The sequence below is a fragment of the Rattus norvegicus genome, chromosome 11 (assembly GCF_036323735.1).
Source record: "Rattus norvegicus strain BN/NHsdMcwi chromosome 11, GRCr8, whole genome shotgun sequence".
Lineage (NCBI taxonomy): Eukaryota > Metazoa > Chordata > Mammalia > Rodentia > Muridae > Rattus > Rattus norvegicus.
In genome coordinates, this window is record NC_086029.1 from 14,688,562 (window position 1) to 14,713,437 (window position 24,876).

General features: G+C 37.0%; 1 protein-coding gene across 6 annotated transcripts in view; it reads right to left on the reverse strand.

Annotated features, from left to right (window-relative positions):
* The window catches only part of Epha3 (Eph receptor A3), a 335,681-nt gene that overhangs the window by 103,521 nt on the left and 207,284 nt on the right, over nt 1-24,876 (reverse strand). For all 6 annotated transcript variants that reach the window (XM_006247976.5, XM_039088234.2, XM_006247977.5 and 3 more), the window contains 2 exons: nt 9,366-9,521; nt 8,138-8,473 (listed from right to left, as the gene is read on the reverse strand). In XM_006247976.5, coding sequence (XP_006248038.1) covers nt 8,138-8,473; nt 9,366-9,521 — 492 coding nt within the window. The remainder of the gene's footprint in view (nt 1-8,137; nt 8,474-9,365; nt 9,522-24,876) is intronic.

Below are 24,876 nucleotides of genomic sequence, written 5' to 3' on the forward strand. Positions count from 1 at the left end.
GGTTAAGGGGTTTGTAGAGCAGAAACCGGGAAGGGGGACAGCATTTGAAATGTAAATAAATAAAATAACCAATAAAAAATAAGGACAACTAATGATTTAAAGTAAAAGATGGACCTTCTGTAAGTTCAGAATTTTCCTTTCTTAGATTACTTAGATCTGTGGCAAAAGATTATTCAGATTCATGAGCCATCATGAACATTTGGACATTCTTTTGTCTTCTCAATTTTCCCCAGTATCTTTTTCCTTTTCCTTCCTCAACCTCTAAAGATGTGTGCAGCTTTATGATCCAGTGTTTGATGTAATGTTATCATTTTTAGTCCTCTGCTCTTATGTTGGTTTTGGCGGAAATCTCACAAATGTAGAACCAATCTAATCATCTTTCTATAAATTTTTTCTATTATGTAAAGTCAAAGATACCTCGCAAAGCAAGAAAGTTGATGTAAAAGCATGCATACATGTTTGGGGAATACAAGGAACAAGCTAGATGAGATAGTGTCTTGGCTGTTGTCTCATATTACACATGTGAACTATGAATTTGAAAATGTTGACATCTGAACCCTAAAGTTTAGTATTTAAATTCCTATATTTTATTATTTATTTATTTCATATCTATACTTTTGTGATTTTAAAAACAGAGGCCCATTCACCACTAATTCAGCAATAATATTTTCATTATGTCAGAGTTAGTGCACAAAATCAAACATAACTTTTTTTTAGGAATACATGTTCTCTGTCATAATAGTCTTTCTGACAGTCTATGTGCAACAATTGTCACTGACATCTATTTGTAAATGAAAACATTCTAGATTAACCCAAAAGCTTCCTTACACTTATTTTAAAACAAAATTTGGGATGGAATAGACAGATTTAAATTTGAATATGCAAAACATACCTTCCTATTACATGAAGTGCCAGGATTTATAGCTGGTTTTTAGATTTATCCTTCTTCCCTTCTGCTATTTTCTTCTAATTACATCTGTTTAAGTGAGACTGTGGATCATCGCCCCACCAGTGTAGGACATCGCTTGCATAAACTTTGTTCCCTAAAATACACATTTCTCAATTTTTAACATAGAGTGACATTATTGTCTATGCTTAAATGTACAGTGATATTACTAAGGCACAGCATATTTAAACATGCCACCTCTGGTATGGTTTGAGACAAAAATGTAAAAAAAAATTACTTGTAATAAAAATTTTGCAGTCTTGGTAGCATTCAGTTATGAAGTAGTTAGCACCCAAAGGCCATAATTTCCTCTTCTAGGAAGATCATTATTATTTTCTACCCTGGAAATATACTTAAGCAGAAGCCTTAGTAAAGAGTGCCCACATATCACCAGGCACATGTATGGTCCGCATTTATAGTAGGAAGCATTAGAGATGAATACCTCAAATACTATTTAATTTAGCAAGCTCCCATATGCTACCCCTGCTCATAGTCTACATGGTCATGTCTTTAAATTTAAATAATATTTTAATAATTCTCACAACTAAATATTTGTGAATTTATTTTTATTTAGCTTGTATATTTCTTGTATCTATGAAAGATTTCTGCATTCCAGTGGATGTTAGCTGAAAGACATCATTCATGTAATAATTGATATGAATGGTTCTGGTACAATGGGATACATTACTGCATGAAGAAAATCTCAACTTTCTTAGTTATCTAACCCAATTTAAACGGAAGAGCAGAACTACACAAGTCAAATGCACTCTGAAATTTGTACCATGAGAGACTTAAACATAGCATTTAAGTTGTTAGGACTTCTTTTATCTCTTTCTTCTATTTCCTATCTTTCTTCATTTCAGTCTTACAAAGAAAAACAGGGTAGCATGCCTTGTGATATAGTAGAGCATGAATATGTTGGTAAGATAATTTCATTACATGTCAGCTTTCTGGTTCACTTTATGGACTATGAAATGATTTTTTCTATAGAGTATTCTATTGTCTAACAGAATGCCCTCAAGTGTAACTGAACAGTAAACACAGTTCTGTAAGTACTGCAACGATGTAGAGCGCTCAGTTCCCAGAAGACTGGGCTAAGAACTTTTACCATATTCATTTTGGAATTTTGCTTCTTTTGAAATAAGAAGGCCTGTCTAGCTGTTTTTGACAGGAAGTGTTTTTCTGTCATGATTATGTCTGAGGCCATAACCCAAGCGAAAAAATGTTAGATAAATAGAATGCAAACAAACGAATGAGAGACAGAGCAGTAAGTTTAGCCACTATTTTTCTAGTAGGTATATTTTAAAATTATAGAATGTTTATTAATATTTAGTAACTCTTTGATTCTTTGTATAATAACAAATGATGCTATTTCATTCAGTGAAATGGCAGGTTGCAAAACTCTGTGACAGAAAGATCCCAAAGTCACCTACATGATGTCCCATAATTGATAAAAATTTAAGTATCAGTTAAAATAAATTCAAGTAAAGTCATTTTCAACACATTTGCCACAAAACCTGTTCAAACATTAAAATTCATTAGTAGCAAAGTTATGATAGTCCTGGGATAACAAAATTAAACAAGAAAGAAGAAATTGTCTTTGGGTTTTTAGTTTTATTCTTTTATCTGGTAGTGAGTTCTGACTAGGAGGGAAAAGACTATTTCATGTTATTCCAAAAAAGGCTTTTGCTTTCATTATTAAATTAAATGGATGGAAGAAGTCGCTTTATGGAAGCTGGTAGTGGCATTGCTTTCAATACGTGAAGCCATCTTTAAGGTGCTATCCCTTTGTAGATAACTTAATGGTGCATCAGCAGAAAACATAAATAAACATGTTATTCTTCTCTCTGCTTTACATGTACATTATAAAATGAAAGCTATGAAATGTCTATAGTTGCACCAATCATTTAGAATTCATAAATAAAAATTAACCTCTTTTATGTTCATCTGTGATTTGAATTTATAGTTATGTTTACTCACTCATCAGTACTTTTACTTGTTTTGTTGTAGCTTTTGGTACAGGAATAGAACTCACTATAAACAGGAACTCACTGAGCTATATCCATGGGTGGGTATATAGTGGATAAAACCCTATTATAGATAAAATATGAAAATACAGTCAACCTTTTTTAATGCCCCAGGAATACTAGTAGTACAGTTGACCAAATTGATGGCTGTGGTTGAGAATATAATTAATGTCTTGGTCATATTGAAGTCCCAAGCATACCATTCAAAAAATTTGTCTTGAAAATGAGGAGTAAAATAGCAATTACATATAATTTATTTTCCTAAGTAATGAAAGACAGGAAAAAACAGAGGAAATCTGTGTTGAAAACTCATTTGTAAAAAATCTAGTCAAATGAGAATGGTCATGATTTATACTATTATCTCACTTTTTAACATTTATTACATATGGGCAAAGATCATGTTTACACAAATTCTATATATTCTATATAGACATTCATACTTGCAATGCTTAATTAAAGAAATAAACTAAAGATCAATTTATTCCAGGCAAATGATAAGCTTGGATATGTAGTTATAGGTGAAGAAGAGTTAAAGTAAAATCAGAAAAAAATAGTAAAGTGTGCCTCCAAGGAACATCAAAACATATAAATCTACAAAATAATCCTAGCACCCTATGCTCAAATAGTATTGCAGAAGACGTGGTAGAAAAATTGTAGGAACCAGGAGGGTTGGGGAGTTTTCTTTGAGATTGTATCTTCTTGTAATATCAAGAGTTACACCTATCAGGATTCACTATGCCTGCTCAAACAAGAGCCGAACAAGAACAAGAATAGGAATACCTGAGTGGGGGAAAGCTCAGGACCCTTAACTGGACACAAAGGCTTACTGCTGATTAAGAAACGCTGAGAGGTTCCAGTTGGTTATCCAATAGTCAATGTTCATTACTGAAAATAAATATACAAGTAGCAGAATGCAGTCTTAGCGGGTTGAATTTATATATTTAGAAATATGCTTGTGTGTGTGTGTGTGTGTGTGTGTGTGTGTGTGTGTAGAGAGAGAGAGACAGAGAGAGACAAAGAGAGACACACACACAGAGACAGAGAGAGAATATATTTTAAGTATATATATACATATACTTAAATATATATTTTTAAATATATATATTTAAAGAATAAGAGGCAAAGAGGCAGAAAGGCAGGAAGGGCTGGATCACACCCTGGAAACAATATGTTCCAAACATAACAGGACTGACATACTCATGGACCCACAACGTGGCACCTTTCACAGGGCCTTCACATGTGGAAGTCAGATGGGGTCCCAGTGTTGAGAAGAGGAATTGGACAGGGGCTGCCATCAACTAAAAACTTGGAATTTAAAAGTTAACCTAAATGTAGAATGAGACCATAAAGAAAAATTCGTAAAAGCAACAGCAAACTCATGTTATTCTACTTGCAGATTACCATGACTCACGTTGTCCTTGAGTTATTTATCTAAGAAAAAGAAAACTTGAGACACACAAACCAAAAGCATAACAAAACCAATAAAGAAAACAGAAGAACTCAGGTTAAAAGATTTCTTAGAAGGAGATTCAATATTTAACACAATATTAATTTAGAGTGAATAGGATTTAGTGAGTCCAGGTGCTACTACTTTAGATTACATTGGCCTCATGTTCTCTCTCATTTCTGGCTCCTAGCTCCAATCTTCAGATGTGAGAAGATCCTGGAGAAACGTCAGAAAGGAGAAAGAACAGGAAATAGAATGGTCCCACAGGAGAGAGCGAGCTAGAAAGAGAGTGGATAGCAGGATACTGGTTACATAAAAGATGGCAGGGGGAAGTGGTGATGGAGAGGAAGGACAATTACAGGAAAAGAGGAAAGGAGGTGGGAGAAATGACATTAAATTTGTTACAAAAAATTAAGAGGAGTCATTTTATTAACCTAAGTTAGATAGTATGTTTCTGTGTGCATAAACACATGCAGTATGAAGCTCCAATTGGTTATCCAGTAACGATTAACCATCCCTGAAATCATATCCATATAACTAACAGCAAGTGTACTGGGAGAACTGTATTAATATTTTATGCATGTATATAGGTTTATGTAACATAAGAAAGAAAAGAGATGAGACCATGAGTTGAAAGGGAGGTGGGGAGGGGTGCCACTGGAGGAGTCAGGGGTAGGAAAGAGAAGTGGAAAAGGATATGGTTATATTTAAGATCAAATAATGAAGAATGAGGCACCTAACTTAAAGATAGCATGAAAAAGGATGTGGGAGTGTTTTGAATGAGAAAAGGGAAGGGAGCAAAGTAATTATGTTAAAATCTCATTAACAGAATATTTTAAAAAATGTTTTAACTTCAAATATCATTTTAAATAATAAGCAATTAAATAAACAAACAAAAAGAAGTAGGGTGAAAGTCATCGGAGAATGATGGCATAAGGGATGAGATCCAGTCTTGGAATGTTGGAGGTGATGAGGGCGTTTTTTTGGTGCCGAATATTTTTAGAATCACTTGGAACTACACAGTACTGACCAGGGTTACTGCAGTTGGTCATGACAGATATCTCTCTCTATCCAGCTCACTGTCCCACTTCATGGCAAATGACACTGAGCGGAAGGCTAAGTAGGATGTGGAAGTAGAGTTGAGTGGGGAGGAAAAGAGTTGGAAGGCACGATGGCATGCTGGGAGTGTGTCTGCATCTTTTCCAGCAGTAGCCTGTGAATAGACAAAGAACTCAAACTTTTATAAATTCTCCGACTGACTCACTTCTAATCTAAATTTGTTATCTGCTATAAGATGTTTAGAGCCATGGATCTATCAGTGGAGACCAGGACTAAACAGCTGGATGCTCCAGCAGCAGAACATGCATTTCTAGCACTAATCGCTACTTGAGGTAGTAAAGCGAAAGGTGGGAATATTTCAGGCTGTAAGTTTAAGGTGTTTGTTTTGCAATCTGTAATTCTTGCTCTACATGTTTAATGGATTCAAAGTTTATTTTGGACCCATGTTTGTTTATTTATTTGTTTATTAATTTGTTTTTAATCTTACTGACTTTGTGAAAGTACTGAGAGCTGAGAAGTAATATCAGAATTTACCATGTTATCCTCTATGATTTAAAAGGTGCCATATCAGGTGGTTATCATGAAGCTTTTACAATGTTATCACGAGAAGGATCAGTAAACTCAATCTTAAACTAAATTAAAAGGGATACGTTCACTTTTGTCCTTTATAGCCAAGGTAGAGAGAACAGAAGGAGGTAAAGCTCAACCACATCCTTCCAAAGGTAGGCAGGGGGATTATTTTTAGAAGGCTACCAGTCTATTAACCTCCACAGGATTAAGGATAAAGTGAAACAAAGAGATGTTCTCAATAGCGACAGTACTGCTTACATACAAGTATATGCGTACATACAAGTTAAGTATATGCTTAACCCTGGCAATTGGAAATAGAATGAAGATCTCTTTACTCATGGCATACAAAATGGTATAAACATCATGAAAAGTATCTATCATTTCTATTATACACTGCAAATCTATGATTGCTCTTTAAAGGGACGAGAATGGATTTAGGGAGAGTCACAGCTGAAGTCTGTTGGGCCTCTGCCTTATGCTGTGATTTGTAACTGGCAGTGGGGGTAGCCAGCACTATCTCATCTACTTTGCAAGGTCTTAGCCTTCTCCTGGATGCCCTTCTACTTCTCCTCACTCATTGTGTGAATTCAGAGCTATTAATTTTCTGATTAATGTATAGCCAGAAAGTCAGAGAGGAATGATAAAATAGGACATAAGGAGCATTTGCTTGTTTTCAAATATTTTTGTTTGATTTAGGAGATTATTAGAGAACAGACTGATGTTCCTGCCTAAAGGAATAGTCAATTTGAGTAAATCATTTGCCACATATTTAAAGCTATAGTCTTTCCCCATTCACTGGATAGGAGAAAACAGTCATGTAATATATGACATGAATATTATTCATGTTTTTATATACAGTTAAATAAAAGTTAGTTATTAAAATAAATTTGATTAGCTGTAAATACTAGATACCATTAATTGCAGTAAAGTAAAAGCCAGCATTAGTGGGATGGGGATTGAGGAAAATGAGGGACAAAGCAAGTTTACTAAAAAAGATTAAAGTGACAGCTGATAAAGTCATTGAAAAGTCACACATTTCCCACCCATGATGTTCATACATCACTATGAAAAAAACATTAAAGATAAGTTTTCATCAAGATGAAAGATTAAAAGCAAAGTTAAGAAAAAGCAAAAACTGGGACCAAGAATTAGAAAGGTACATGTTTGAGTACATACTCAGAAAGAAGTAATATTTAATTGTCCTGTCAGGGATACCTCAAGGGAGTGGGTGGCTAGACAGCAAAAGTGAGGTATATCTTTTAGATAAATGAACTCTGGGAAGAGGTGCCCCTGCGATATGGACCTTAGGAATAATTTAGCACATTTGAGGACTAATCTTTTTGGCTGTATTCCTAGTCTAACATACCAAATTATAACTGTTAATATTTGAGCTTTTTGGTATGAATATTACCATCCAGCGTAGTCATACTGGAGACAATTTGTACAGTTTTAGTTAGGGATGATATTCATTAACTATAGTGAAAAAAACTTTGTTCAGACAGGCAGGAAAGATGTTACAGTTTTGCTTTTATTGCTTTGGTAAAATACTCCAAAAGTAAGGTTAAGAGAATCACATGTGACAGGAGTGTTTTGAAGCCACTCATGTGACGCTCATGGTCAAAAGAGGAAAAAACGAACACACGCTCACTTGCTAGCGTGTTTGTATTTAGTTAAATTTCCCTCCTCTTCAAGAAAAAGAAAGACAACCTCTGACACTTGGGGAATTCTTTATAGTATTAAATAAATAATTATATGTGAATCCAATTTAACCAATATAAAAATATACATAGTTTTCTACTGTCTATGTAACCTTTGTAAACATCAAATATCTGCTAGTTTCTTCAAGTTTAAGCGTGTGCCAAGGAGCTCCTTGCTGCCACAGAATCCCAACTAAATAACTGTAGATTTGAAGTAGCTTTGAAATCACCTAGCAACTATGGTCTATTCTGATCCAGAGAATTAAACTGAATTAGTCAAGTACCACAATTATCTAAACAAGAGACTAGAGAAGAATATCCTTCTTTTGTCTGTCCACACAAGGCTTGGTTGGTCATGACAGCTGAAGTCCAGCCACCAACGTGTACTCACCAGCCTGATTAGTTGTGATGCTGACGGCGGCAAACTGTCTCGGTGGCGAGCTCAGCTCTGACACTCCATTAATGGCATCAATCTCAAAGGTGTAGTTAGTATGTGCCAGGAGGTCTGTCACTGTCACCGTGGTGTTGGTGAGTCCAAGCTGACGAGGGAGGAAGCGGACGTTGGGGCTGCATGGCTCGCACTGCCTGACATTCCACCCACATTTTTTACATATGATGTTGAAGGTAATATCCTTCCGGCCTCCTGTGTCCAGGGGCCAGCTCCAGTCCAGGATAACCGAGGTCTCATTTATGTTAGAGATAACATTTCTTGGTGCGGATGGAGGTCCTGCAAAGTAGTTCCAAAAAGATTAATGAGCATCACTTCTGGTTTCTACTACAAAGGAAATGGAAAAATTATAAACGAATCGGAGAGGTAAAAAAACATCCTCTCTTTATTATCTACTCTAATTCATCCTCAGAGGATCCGTAAGATTATAGGCACACGGATTCAAGATGAGCAACCCCCACTATGAACTGGGAGTTTCTATCCATGATTAAGGATCTATTCACCAAGTCCAACAAAGAAATTTACTATAAATTCAAAACCCAGGTGAATAGTTATGAAAACTTCAGTTTTATGTTTATAAATCTCAGTCCCCTCACCTTTTATTTACCATGACCTATGACCAAGAGATAGCAAAAGATAATAAAAATCTCCAAACATAAATCCTCTGTCTGTAACCTCTCCTGCCTTGGCAAATACATTGTGAGATTCTGAACTCAGTATAGATTTTTTTCTTTGAATAGAAGTTACATTGCAGGAAGTGCTTTAAAAACTAATTCATTCTGTGTGATGAGTGTTGCATTTGTGATGAGTCAAGCATGGAGGAGGAAGCAGAGAGTTTTCAGATTGCGTATGGAAGACAGAAAGATGTAGGCAAATACTTGACACGCACGCACACACACGCACACACACGCATACGCACGCACACACACGCACACGCACGCATTCACACACACACACACAGACAAGCTTGCACATAGTGCACATACATACACATGTGCATGAGCAAGAGTGTACATGCGTGCGCGCGCACACACACTCACACACACACACACACACACACACACACACACACACACACTTCCAAAACAAACATCACAGCCATAGGAAGATACACCAAACCAAACCAAACCAAACCAATCATGGAGGCATGGATTGCAGCAGAACTACTCACGGGTACAAGCCATGGATGGAGGGTCTTTTTCTGCCCGGAAATAATTATTCTCACACCTGCAGTTCATTGAACCATCTTCTTGGGTTGAGCTGTGTGGTGGGCACTTAGTACACTTGGCAACACCATCCAAAGCCTTGTAGAAGCCTGGCCGACAAGCTGCAAGCAAAATGACTCTTTTAAAAATTTTAGCAATTGGCTGGTATCTTGAAATGTGTACAACAGATTGCTGTGTGTAAAAGCATGGATTCCTTATGAGTAAAATGAATTTGTCTCCTCCCATGCTTTACAGAAGCAAGTCACGTGGCCATGTGATTTTGCTTTTTATTCATTCGAATTTGATTTGCACCAAATGTCAAGGGAAATAAACCAGGGGGCGGGGGAGGGAGTGTGAAGCCACAAGATTTAGATTATTTTGGCATTAAAGTATGGTGAATTCTCCAACTTGTATATTCACAGCTTTACTTGGCATTGGAGAATTGGTGGTGAGCATAAAGTATAAAACTATGTCATGATGTCGTCATTTTAAAACACGACACAGCATATGTCCTATCTGCATTGTCATTACCACTGAATTGCACTGTTGATATGTGTTTAACTTTCTAGCTGGATACAACATGGTTCTGAATACTGTAAGCAACTACAGAGGAAAACTTGATACTATGCTGTATATTTTAAGAGGATATTGCATGATCAATTATTATTATTATTATGATTATCGTCATCATCATTATTGTCTTAATAATAACTCTTAACTTCTAGGACAATGGCATAACAACAAGATATTAGTACATTTCATTATGTCTGAAACAGAGAGCAATTTTCTCATTTGTACTATGTTGGATATGGTTTGCTCATAGGTAAAAGTTCCTTGCAAACTCAGTCACTCTCTTTATGCAGATCTCTGCATAATGTGTTTGATAAGTCCCATAAACTGTTTTCAATACTGATCTCAGCTTACCATTAAGATACTTCAAACTATGGTATCCCCATTACTTTAATTTAATATGATAAGATGTCTAACATGTTCTTTTTATTTGATTCATTAAAAAGATACAAAAAGACAATGGGAAGTGAAATCACTGTAAAATTCTTAACAAGATTTCCCTTGACATTTTTTCATGGAAAGAATTTAATATCCAAATTCTTTATCTCTTGAATCTCAGATTCAAGGCTACCTTGATATTGAATGGTGTGTGGCATTTTTACACACATACATTGCAATGTATGCAGTATAACCAGATTTAATTATTTTCTTCTATTAACTTAATATTGTGAATGAAATGCTATTTGTACTCAAGGGAAAAGAATTATCTTGGGTAGACAGATCTTAACTTCTACAGCATCCAGTGCACTATACATTTGGCTAAAATTCCACATAAAAGCTGAATTTTTTCTTACTTAAAGAGAGAAAAGATTTTCTTGGAGTAAAAGGAAAGTTCAAATGCAGACCAGAACATTAGAATCACGTTAATAATAAAAATCATTTCCTTAGTCTTGTCCTTTTCTAGTTTCTAATAAGAAAGTCCATTCCAGGACAACTTTGCAACATACATTTTAATTTTGTTGTCGTACTGAGATACAGACAAATGAATCTTGTCCCCCCAAAAAGCACTAAATAGAAACTTCTGTTTATATCTCACACCTATCACCTCAGAAGAAAATGATGAACACTTTCAAAACAATGTATTTCACTCCTGCTTTCAGTTGAATTCTTTCCAAGATGGCTTTTCATTTTCAAGATGGCTCTAAAAATTAATTAAAAACTAATTAAAATACTTAAAAAGATTAAGTTGCAGTGGCAACGATGTGGTTTATTATTTTGTTTGCTTGTAAGTTTGACTTCATGTTTTTGCTTTAGACTTTTACAGCTTCAACATTTGACAGAAAGGTATTCGCTGAGTATTCAAACACATTTTGTTCATGCTGATTCACATGCTATGGAATATTTCTAAATGAAGAAGCCATGTCTTAGCTACATCACACTACACCAATATTACTGATAACGCTCAGAGATATCTATATTTGATAAGCTTATCAACTTAAAGAGAGTTATATTCAATAAGTCTAAAAGCTACAAACATGATTCAAATTACTAAGTAGAATTTGTACAATCACAGTTAAAGTATAATAGATGATAATAAAAATTAACTACAAAAATATTCAGTTTAGAAAATATTCACCAATGAACTACTTTTCTGATAGGTAATAAATATATCCCCAATTCTAATCACAACAAAAGGACTCCTATAGGGCTTGGTAGGATAAACTTTTAATCTCAGCACTTGCACAGGCTGGTCTATGAGTTCTCTGTGAGTTCCAGGCAGGCCAGGGCTTGAGATTCTTTCTCAACCAACCAACCAACCAACCAACCAACCAACCAACCAACCAACCAACCAATTAACCAATCAACCAACCAACAAACCAATGAACAAACAAACAAATACCCAAGAATATTCTTGCCTCTTCTGCACTGTTTTGGGTTCCAAATAATGAAATGTTACCATACCTAACTTATTTTTTGGCCTCTAATTTTACAAAAATAAATCATTAAAACTAAATTAGCCATTGTACTATTATATCACATGAAAATTAAATCATGTATATTAATTTAGAAAAAATATTTTCTAAACTTAATTTTTTTGCAAATTTTCAATTTTATTTTACCTCTTTTTCATAACTGTCTCCCCTTCAATGTTTTATGCCCCTCTACTAAATTACATTTTAATTGTATTTTTTCTACATTTACTTTTAGATAAATTATTTTACAGAAAGAAATGCTCTTGTCTATAGGTCTGCCTCAAAGACATTTTTTTCTTGTATTTTATATCTAATGCAGGTATGGAGAAATGAAAAACTGTATTAGAAATTAGCAAATCAGAGAGACTATCAGTTTTAAATCATGCTGAAAACAAAATTGGTGGTTCATCCTCTCAACTGTAGATTTTAGGAGTCCAAGACTGGAGTCTACATTACCTTGTGTTCTAGATCAAGAACTACCTCAAAAGAAATAAGCAAGCATAAAACACACAAAATAAACAGGTAACATAATGAAATTGGCATGTATGTATAAAATAAATAAAATATAAAATAAATTTTGATTTTCTCATTGAATGCAATTATAATTTATCTGTTTCGTTTACTGAAGGAATATATTTTAAAGTAAATTTAAGAATCCATTTTCAGTAATAAAATAATTGTTTTGGAGAAAACAATAAATGTAAAAGGGAAGGTGTATCTACCTATCTATCCATCTATTTATCTATCTATAATCTAACTATCATCTGTCATCTCTGCATATACACATACAGACATATGTGTGTTGTGCATGCATTGTATTTGTGTGTGATAGCAGTCTTACTTTATCCTACCCATAAATCATCTTCTCCTCTTGTCAGAAATTAATTTCTGTTGAAGCACTTATTTATCTATTCCACATTCTTTATTCAAAAATATATTCTTATGGAGTTATTGAACACTTTATATTAAAATGTGTATGTATGTGCTTCTCTTTTTTTGGTGCTGTAACAATTTATTTGTCCCATGAAAATATATTTCATACACTAAAAGGATACCACTTTGATAAGTAAAACCATTTTCAAGTAAAGAGTAGAAGGCCTGACACTATTACTGATGGTATGTTGTGCTTACAGGAGCCCAGCATGGCTGTCCTCTGAGAGGCCCAACAAGCAGCTTACTGAGACAGACAGAGATACTTACACCCAACCAATAAACAGAAGCTGGAGACCCCTGTGGCTGAATTAGGAAAAGGTAGGAAGAAGCTGTGGCAGAGGGCAACTCCATAAGAAGACCAGCAGTCTCAATTAACCCAGACCTCAGAGACCTCTCAGACATGGAGCCACCAACCAGGCAGCATATACCATCTGGTCCAAGCCCCTTCCCCACATCTCCCTCACATATAGAGCAGAGACTGCCTGGTCTGGCCTCAGTGAGAGAACCTAGGCCTAACCCTCAAGAGACTTGAGACCCCAGGAAGTAGGGAGACCTGAGAGGGAGTGCAGACATCCTCTTGAAGACTGGGGTAAGGGTGGGAGGGGGAGGAATGGGCTGAGGCACTGTGGGCCAGCAGACAGGAGGAGGACAGTGACTGGGCTGTAAAATTATAAATTTTTTAAAAAAGAGCTAAATTGGATGTGAAAATGTGTATCTTCATGACTGTTCTCCTGACAAACACTCCAGATCAATAGAATTATTAGATTGAGCTGTCTTTGTTTTAAAGGTGACAAGCTTCCTCTAACCTTCCTGTATTCCTGTAAGCCAATATGAGACAGCAAATGCAAAATACAAAAACAAAAAACAAAAAACAACAGCAAAAAAAACCCCACAAAACCAATAAAATCCCTTTAAAAGATTTATACATCGCAACAATTTTTTTTCTGAAATGGTTTTAAATTTCTGTGTATGTCTCGATATGTGTTTCTGTGTGTGCTTATGCCACCTCTGTGTGGGTGACAGACACTAGGAGCAGGAGGCCATTGGGAGCCTAGCAATGTGGATACTAGAACAGGTCACAGGACCATTGGCAGTCTTCTTAATCACTGAGCTATCTGTTCAACTCAATGTCCAGTTTTAAAATAAAAATCTCAGCTAGAAACTCAATGCTTACTGTGAACCAGTCTAGCAACAAAATCCATATGCAAGGAAGATACAAACATATTTAAAACCTGCTGCCTAATTATAGACCTCTCATTTATAACTTCCCTTAGGTAATCTGGTAGTAAAATGTTCTTGGTCAAATGGTGATAAAACTATTCATTAATTTAAACTGCATGTTAATACAACCAAAGGGAAACTACAATGATTCAGATGTCTTAAGTGACAGGGAATGTTTTAAACGCTACCTTCTTATCCTTCCTTTTTCTTTCTTTTTTTTTTCTGTTCATTTGCTCCGTTATGTGGTCCCAAGCATATATTCTTGACTTGTTACATGAGGTATTTTAAAATTAGTTAAGAAGATGAATTCTCATCTTTGATTTTTAAACAGATACATGAATAGGATGAAGTACTGGTTTAAATTAACAGTCATTGATTAAATGTGAGAGAGGCACCCCCTGAAGGCTACTGCATATCATAGTGAATTTTCTAGGAATCAGACTTGTTTGTATCTTCTTGATTGCTGATTAGTGTGGAACACCCCAGCCCACTGTGGATGGTGACATCTTTGGCAGATGGGCGTAAGCTGTATAAAAAATCAGGCTAAAACTAGCCATGAAAGCCAGCTAGTAAGCAAATTTTCTCCATGTTTTCTGCCTCTCCTCTGATTTTGCTTATGTTCCTGCCCTAGCTTCCCTAAATGACAAACAATGCTCAGGGCATGTGGGACAAATCCACCTCTTTCTTCCCAAAGGTCTTTTTGCTCATGATGCTTATCACAGCAGCAGAAAGCAAACATGAAGAAAACTGAGAGATTGGGGCACTAGAGATGTAGGTTCCCTGCGCCCCAGAAACCGCCGGAACCTGAAGGGACCAGATCAACAGTTCTCTGCACCCAAATCCCGTGGGAGGGAGAGCTAAACCATCAGAGGGGCAGACAGGCCTGGGAAGTCAGAAGAGACTACACTCTGCCCACATTTCTAAATCCAGAGGAAAACACCAAACACCATCTGGGACCCTGGTGCACAGGGGCTCCCGAAAAAGGCAGCACAAGTCCTCCTGGATGCTGCCCTCACAGAAAGCTCATAAGCAACACCCCACGAGTAAACTTGAGCCTTGGGACCACAAGTAAGAACAACTTTTCTGCTGCAAGTGACCTGCCTGTTGAACACAGGACACAGGCCCACAGGAACAGCTGAAGACCTGTAGACAGGAAAAACTACACGCCTGAAAGCAGAACACTCTGTTCCCATAACTGGCTGAAAGAAAACAGGAAAACAAGTCTACAGCACTCCTGACACACAGGCCTATAGGACAGTCTAGCCACTGTCAGAAATAGCAGAAAAAAGTACCACAAGAGATAATCTGATGGCGAGGGGCAAGCTCAGGAACCCAAGCAACAGAAACCAAGACTACATGGCATCATTGGAGCCCAATTCTCCCACCAAAGCAAACACTGAACATGAAAACACACCAGAAAAACAAGATCTAGATTGAAAATCATATTTGATCACGATGTTGGAGGACTTCAAGAAAGACATGAAGAACTCCCTTAGAGAAACACAGGAAAACATAAATAAACAAGTAGAAGCCTATAGAGAGGAATCACAAAAATCCCTGAAAGAATTCCAGGAAAACACAATCAAACAGTTGAAGGAATTAAAAATGGAAATAGAAGCAAACAAGAAAGAACACAGGGAAACAACCCTGGATATAGAAAACCAAAGGAAGAGAAAAGGGGCCGTAGATACAAGCATCACCAACAGAATATGAGAGATAGAAGAGGGAATCTCAGGAGCAGAAGATTCCATAGAAATCATTGACACAACTGTCAAAGATAATGTAAAATGGAAAAAGCTACTGGTCCAAAACATAAAGGAAATTCAGGATTCAATGAGAAGATCAAACCTAAAGATAAAAAGGTATAGAAGAGAGTGAAGACTCCCAGCTCAAAGGACCAGTAATTATCTTCAAAAAAATCATAGAAGAAAACTTCCCTAACCTAAAGAAAGAGATGCCCATAAGCATACAAGAAGCCTACAGAACTCCAAATAGATTGGACCAGAAAAGAAACACCTCCCGTCACATAATAGTCAAAACACCAAACGCACAAAATAAAGAAAGAATATTAAAAGCAGTAAGGGAAAAAAGTCAAGTAACATATAAAGGCAGACCTATCAGAATCACACCAGACTTTTTGCCAGAAACTATGAAATCCCGAAGATCCTGGACAGATGTCATACAGACCCTAAGAGAACACAAATGCCAGCCCAGATCACTGTATCCTGCAAAACTCTCAATTAACATAAATGGAGAAACCAAGATATTCCATGACAAAACCAAATTTACACAATATCTTTCTACAAATCCAGCGATACACAGCATAATAAATGGTAAAGCCCAACATAAGGAGGCAAGCTACACCCTAGAAAAAGCAAGAAACTAATTTGGCAACAAAACAAAGGGAAGAAAAGCACACAAACATAACATAACATCCAAATATGAATATAACAGGAAGCAATAATCACGATTCCTTAATATCTCTCCACATCAATGGTCTCAACTCCACAATAAAACGACATAGATTAACAAACTGGATACACAATGAGGACCCTGCATTCTGCTGCCTACAGAAAACACACCTCAGAGACAAAGACAGACAGTACCTCAGAGTGAAAGGCTGGAAAACAACTTTCCAAGCAAATGGTCAGAAGAAGCAAGCTGGAGTAGCCATTCCAATATCGAATGACATGGATTTTCAACTAAAAGTCATCAAAGAAGATAAGGAAGGACACTTCATATTCATCAAAGGAAAAATCCACCAAGATGAACGCTCAATCCTAAATATCTATGCTCCATATACAAGGGCACCTACATATATAAAAGAAACCTTACTAAAGCTCAAAACACACATTGCACCTCACACAATAATATTAGGAGATTTCAACACCCCACTTGCATCAATAGACAGGTCATGGAAACAGAAATTAAACAGAGACGTAGACAAAGAGAATTCATGAACCAAATGCACTTAAAACATATTTATAGAACATTCTATCCTAAAGCAAAAGGATATACATTCTTCTCAGCACCTCATGGTACTTTCTCCAAAATTGACCATATAATTGGTCATAAACCAGGCCTCAACAGTTACAGAAAGGTAGAAATAATCCTATGTGTCCTATCAGACCACCATGGGTTAAAGCTGGTTTTCAATAACAATAAGGGAAGAACACCCACATATACGTGGAAATTGAACAATGCTCTATTGAACAATAACCTGGTGAAGGAAGAAATCAAGAAAGAAATTAAAGACTTTTTAGAATTTAATGAAGATGAAGGTACAACATACCCAAACTTATGGGAAACAATGAAAGCTGTGCTAAGAGGAAAACTTATAGCTCTGAGTGACTGCAGAAAGAAACAGGAGAGAGCATATGTCACCAGATTGGCAGCACACCTAAAAGCTCTAGAACAAAAAGAAGCAAATACACCCAAGAGGAGTAGAAGGCAGGAAATAATCAAACTCAGAGCTGAAATCAACCAAGTAGAAACAAAAAGGACCATAGAAAGAATCAACAGAACCAAAAGTTGGTTCTTTGAGAAAATCAACAAGATCGATAAACCCTTAGCCAGACTAACGAGAGGATTCAGAGAGTGTGGCCAAATTAACAAAATCAGAAATGAAAAGGGAGACATAACTACAGAATCAGAGAAAATTCAAAAAAATCTTCAGATCTTACTAAAGAAGCCTATATTCAACAAAACTTGAAAATCTGCAGGAAATGGACAATTTCCTAGACAGGTACCAGGTACCGAAGTTAAATCAGGAACAGATAAACCAGATAAACCCCAAAACTCCTAATGAAATAGAAGCAGTCATTAAAGGTCTCCCAACCAAAAAGAGCCCAGGTCCAGATGAGTTCAGTGCAGAATTCTATCAGACCTTCATAGAAGACCTCATAACAATACTATCCAAATTATTCCACAAAATTGAAACAGATGGACCACTACCGAATTCCTTCTATGAAGCCACAATACTCTTATACCTAAACCACACAAAGACCCAACAAAGAAAGAGAACTTCAGATCAATTTCCCTTATGAATATCGATGCAAAAATACTCAATAAAATTCTGGCAAACCGAATCCAAGAGCACATCAAAACAATCATTCACCATGATCAAGGAGGCTTCATCCCAGGCATGCAGGGATGGTTTAATATACAGAAAACCATCAATGTGATCTATTATATAAACAAACTGAAAGAACAAAAGTACATGATCATTTCATTAGATGCTGAGAAAGCATTCGACAAAATTCAACACCCCTTCATAATAAAAGTCCTGGAAAGAATAGGAATTCAAGGCCCATACCTAAACATAGTAAAAGCCATATACAGCAAACAGTTGCTAACATTAAACTAAATGGAGAGAAACTTGAAGCAATCCCACTAAAATCAGGGACTAGACAAGGCTGCCCACTCTCTCCCTACTTATTCAATATAGTTCTTGAAGTTCTATCCAGAGCAATCAGACAACAAAAGGAAGTCAAGGGGATACAGATTGGAAAAGAAGAAGTCAAAATATCACTATTTGCAGATGATATGATAGTATATTTAAGTGATCCCAAAAGTTCCACCAGAGACGTACTAAAGCTGATAAACAACTTCAGCAAAGTGGCTGGGAATAAAATTAATTCAAATAAATCAGTAGCCTTCCTCTACACAAAAGAGAAACAAGCCGAGAAAGAAATTAGGGAAACAACACCCTTCATAATAGTCCCAAATAATATAAAGTACCTCGGTGTGACTTTAACCAAGCAAGTAAAAGATGTGTACAATAAGAACTTCAAACCTCTGAAGAAAGAAATTGAAGAAGACCTCAGAAGATGGAAAGATCTTCCCATGCTCATGGATTGGCAGGATTAATATAGTAAAAATGGCCATTTTACCAAAAGCAATCTACAGATTCAATGCAATCTCTGTCAAAATACCAATCCAATTCTTCAAAGAGTTAGACGGAACAGTTTGTAAATTCATCTGGAATAACAGAAATCCCAGGATAGCTAAAACTATCCTCAACAATAAAAGGACTTCAGGGGGAATCACTATCCCTGAACTCAAGCAGTATTACAGAGCAATAGTGATAAAAACTGCATGGTATTGGTACAGAGACAGACAGATAGACCAATGGAATAGAATTGAAGACCCAGAAATGAATCCACACACTTATGGCACTTGATTTTTTACAAAGGAGCCAAAACCATCCAATGGAAATACATAGGCGAACGCCAGCAGCAAACCAGTGAACTGAAAACGGGACCCCCATTAAGGAATTAGAGAAAGGACTGGAAGAGCTTGAAGGGGCTGGAGACCCCATATGAACAACAATGCCAACCAGCCAGAGCTTCCAGGGACTAAGCCACTACCCAAAGTTTATACATGGACTGACCCTGGACTCTGACCTCATAGGTAGGAATGAATAGCCTAGTAAGAGCACCAGTTGAAGGGGAAGCCCTTGGTCCTGCTAAGACTGAACTCCCAGTGAACGTGATTGTTGGGGGGAGGCCAGTAGTGGAGGGAGGATGGGGAGTGGAACACCCATAAAGAAGGGGAGGTAGAGTGGTTAGGGGAATTTGGCCCGGAAACCAGGAAAAGGAACATTCAAAATGTATATAAGAAATACTCAAGTTAATAAAGAAAAAAAGGAAAAAAAAAAGAAGAAGAAGAAAACCGAGCCTAATATTAATCAGGGGTCACAACAAATATGAATAAAAATAACATGAGGTCAAAATTATTTTAATCTGTAGTAGTTGAATTCAAATCATATTCAGAATGTCTAATTCTATAGGTGAAAGAACAACTACTAAATAGGAATTAAATATTTTGGGCCCAAGGTGTCTTAAAAATCACACCATGCCAGCTCCAGCAAATCATGAAGCAAAAGGAAGCACTGAGGCACAAAGGTTATAGTGAGTAATCAGTGTAGAAGCGATTTGGGATACAAATTTGGCTTCCTTCCCAAAGCACATAGCACACTCTTCCTCCAGCTTATAATTGATGGTACTGAGCTCCACTGATACACAGAGAGGATCAGGTTACCATAGTGAAAGAAAAACAAATGCACTTAGAAAACCTTGGTGGCTACTGTTGAAAGAAAGGAGGCAGTCCTAGCTACAAAGTGAGTTCTGTCTCAGATTGACAAATGTGGCTGACTTTTAGAAGAAACATGGACCTAATTAAGGGTTAAAAGGCTCATTTCAATTTGAATTAACCTTAAATTATCAAACAAAGCTGTTAGTAAATAGTGCTCTTTTAATATTCAGACATGAGCTGCTACATACCAGGCTACACCACCAATTCCCAGTTGTAAACACTATCTAATGGCCAGAACCACCCGACTAAACAGATGACTTCCTACCCTTAAAAATATCCACATCTGACAGGGGCTATTTGTCAGTTCAAGGTCAAAGCAACTGTTTATTCTCTAATGATCTGCACTCCTAATCTTGCAGAAACTCTATTCTTTGTCACTTGAGTTGAGGTAAGATGCTTGGTGGCAAGACTGGGACATTTCTCTGTTCAGTAGTTAAACTGCCTTCAAACCATCGCATTGACAAAGTGATCAAGTGTTTCCTTCTCAGACTACTTCCTCCCTCCAAAAGAATGCCTAAAGTAAATGCTACCACACAGAATCCATAACAATGTGGTATGGCTCAAAGGTAGCTTAGCATTTTTTGTGACTTTACTGTGCTTTCTGTTGTCCTATCAGATTAAGAAGGAGAGGTGCCAGTAACATTAAAATATGTTCAGTGTGCTTTCACCATGGAGAATGTGTGTATGTTTTTACGTGTGTCTGTATGTGTATCTGTTTTGTGTATGTGTATACATATGTGTAAGTGTATAGGTGCATGTGTGGAAATATGTATGTATGCATGTATGTACGCTATGTGTACATATGTGTGCTATATGAACGTATGTGTGTATGTGTGTGTATGTGTGTGTGTGTGTGTGTGTACATTGTATGTGAGATTCAATCATTAAGTACAAGTCAGGGAAATGAAAAGTGTGTAAGGATGCATACTGGGTGTGGGCTCACACATCAACATCCATCTCTCCTTTCTGGTCTATTGACATCGACAGTCTGATGCACATTCATACACCACAGTTTTATTAGCACTCACGTTCATTATATTATACTCTTTCTTAGCCTACTTATTTACACACATATCTTTTTAAAAGGGCAACATGAATGAACATGATGGATGACTACAAGTTTTGATAACCTGTTAATGTGAATTTCATACTTTTAATTTCCAACAGTTAACTCTCCTTTGGAGAAAATTTGTCACAAAAAAGCTTATTATTTTTAAAATAGGAAATTTGAATGAAATCTAAGAAAGATGTCAAACGTGGAAGAAAACTATCCAAAGTGTTGAATGCTGCATGACAAAGATGGAATATTTCCTTTCGAGTGTGAGTCAACCACTCTCTGAGGTGGGAGAAGCCTGAAGATCTGAGAAAGAGTATCATCATGGTAATTTTATAAGAAATTGCTGCGTGTGTTTTTATTCTTTAACATGAACAAACATTATAAATTATTTACTTATATTCTGAGAAAATGCCTTCGGGTTTCAAATGGACACTATAACCATTTATATAATTCTATTATTAAATTTATATTTTTTGGCTTTAGTAAAATAACTAAAATGATATTATGATTTGAAAACCAATAGATTTGGCCTGCAGCTCACTGCTCCCAAACCCCATGGGAGAAAGAGCTCACCGCCAGGAAAGGTGGGCACTCCTGAGACTGCAGAGCGGAAGAGACCACCAACACTGCTCACCCCTGCACACATCCCTGGCCCAAGAGGAAACTGTATATGACCTCTGGGATCCCGTAGATAATGGCACTGGAGCATCAGGTCCCCTGCGCACAAGACACTGCCAGAACCTGTAGGGACCAACCGGATAAACAGTTCTCTGCACCCAAATCCCGTGGGAGGGAGAGGTAAACCTTCAGAGAGGCAGACATCCCTGGGAAGCTAGAAGAGAGTACACTCTGCCCACATTTCTGACTCCAGAGGAAAACACCAAAGGCCATCTGGGACCCTGGTGCACGGGGGCTCCCGGAAAGGGCGGCGCAGGTCCTCCCGGTTTCTGCCCTCTCAGAGAGCTCATAAGCAACACCCCCACGAGCAAACTTGAGCCTCGGGACTACAGGTAAGACCAACTTTTCTACTACAAGCAACCTGCCTGGTAAACTCAGGACACAGGCCCACAGGAACAGCTGAAGACCTGTAGATAGGAAAAACTACACGCCCAAAAGCAGAACACTCTGTTCCCATAACTGGCTGAAAGAAAACAGGAAAACAAGTCTACAGCACTCCTGACACACAGGGTTATAGGACAGTCTAGCCACTGTCAGAAATAGCAGAACAAAGTACCACAAGAGATAATCTGATGGCGAGGGGCAACCCAAGCAACAGAAACCAAGACTACATGGCATCATTGGAGCCCAATTCTCCCACCAAAGCAAACACTGAACATGAAAACACACCAGAAAAACAAGATCTAGATTGAAAATCATATTTGATCACGATGTTGGAGGACTTCAAGAAGACATGAAGAACTCCCTTAGAGAAACACAGGAAAACATAAATAAACAAGTAGAAGCCTATAGAGAGGAATCACAAAAATCCCTGAAAGAATTCCAGGAAAACACAATCAAACAGTTGAAGGAATTAAAAAAGGAAATAGAAGCAATCAAGAAAGAGCACAGGGAAACAACCCTGGATATAGAAAACCAAAGAAAGAGACAAGGAGCCGTAGATACAAGCATCACCAACGGAATACAAGAGATAGAAGAGAGAATCTTAGGAGCAGAAAAATCCATAGAAATCGTCGACACAACTGTCAAAGATAGTGTAAAACGGAAAAAGCTACTGGTCCAAAACATACAGGAAACCCAGGATTCAATGAGAAAATCAAACCTAAGGAAAATAGGTATAGAAGAAAGTGAAGACTCCAGCTCAAAGGACCAGTAAATTCCTTCAACAAAATCATAGAAGAAAACTTCCCTAACCTAAAGAAAGAGATGCCCATAAGCATACAAGAAGCCTACAGAACTCCAAAGAGATTGAACCAGAAAAGAAACTCCTCCCATCACATTAAAGTCAAAACACCAAATGCACAAAATAAAGAAAGAATATTAAAAGCAGTAAGGGAAAAAGGACAAGTATAAAGGCAGACCTGTCAGAATCACACCAGACTTTTCGCCAGAGACTATGAAAGCCAGAAGATCCTGGGAGATGTCATACAGACCCTAAGAGAACACTAATGCCAGCCCAGATCACTGTATCCTGCAAAACTCTCAATTAACATAGATGGAGAAACCAAGATATTCCATGAGAAAACCAAATTTACACAATATCTTTCTACAAAGCCAGTGATGCACAGCATAATAAATGGTAAAGCCCAACATAAGGAGGCAAGCTACACCCTAGAAAAAGCAAGAAACTAATCGTCTTGGCAACAAAACAAATAGAAGAAAAGCACACAAATATAACCTCACATCCAAATATGAACATGACAGGAAGCATTAATCACTATTCCTTAATATCTCTCCATATCAATGGTCTCAACTCCACAATAAAAAGACATAAATTAACAAAGTGGATACGCAACGAGGACCCTGCATTCTGCTGCCTACAGGAACCACACCTCAGAGACAAAGACAGACAGTACCTCAGAGTGAAAGGCTGGAAAACAACTTTCCAAGCAAATAGTCGGAAGAAGCAAGCTGGAGTAGCCATTCCATTATCGAATGAAATAGATTTTCAACTAAAAGTCATCAAAAAAGATAAGGAAGGACACTTCATATTCATAAAAGGAAAATTCAACGAAAAGATGAACTCTCAATCCTAAATACCTATGCTCCAAATACAAGGGCACCTACATACATAAAAGAAACTTTACTAAAGCTCAAAACACATATTGCACCTCACAAAGTAGTAGTAGATTTCAACACCCCACTATCATCAATGGACAGGTATTGGAAACAGAAATTAAACAGAGATGTAGACAGACTAAGAGAAGTCATGAACCAAATGGACTTAACAGATATTTATAGAACATTCTATCCTAAAGCAAAAGGATATACATTCTTCTCAGCACCGCATGGTACTTTCTCCAAAATTGACCATATAATTGGTCAAAAAACAGGCCTCAACAGGTACAGAAAGATAGAAATAGTCCCTTGTGTGCTATCAGACCTCCATGCCTTAAAGCTGCTCTTCAATAACAATAAGGGAAGAATGCCCACATATACATGGAAGTGGAACAATGCTCTACTCAATGATAACCTGGTCAAGGAAGAAATAAAGAAAGAAATTAAAGACTTCTTAGAGTTTAATGAAAATGAAGGTACAACATAGCCAAACTTATGGGAAACAATGAAAGCTGTGCTAAGAGGAAAACTCATGGCTCTGAGTGACTGCAGAAAGAAACAGGAGAGAGCATATGTCACCAGATTGGCAGCACACCTAAAAGCTCTAGAACAAAAAGAAGCAAATACACCCAGGAGGAGTAGAAGGCAGGAAATAATCAAACTCAGAGCTGAAATCAACCAAGTAGAAACAAAAAGGACCATAGAAAGAATCAACAGAACCAAAAGTTGGTTCTTTGAGAAAATCAACAAGATCGATAAACCCTTAGCCAGACTAACGAGAGGATTCAGAGAGTATGGCCAAATTAACAAAATCAGAAATGAAAAGGGAGACATAACTACAGAATCAGAGAAAATTCAAAAAAACCTTCAGATCTTACTAAAGAAGCCTATATTCAACAAAACTTGAAAATCTGCAGGAAATAGACAATTTCCTAGACAGGTACCAGGTAC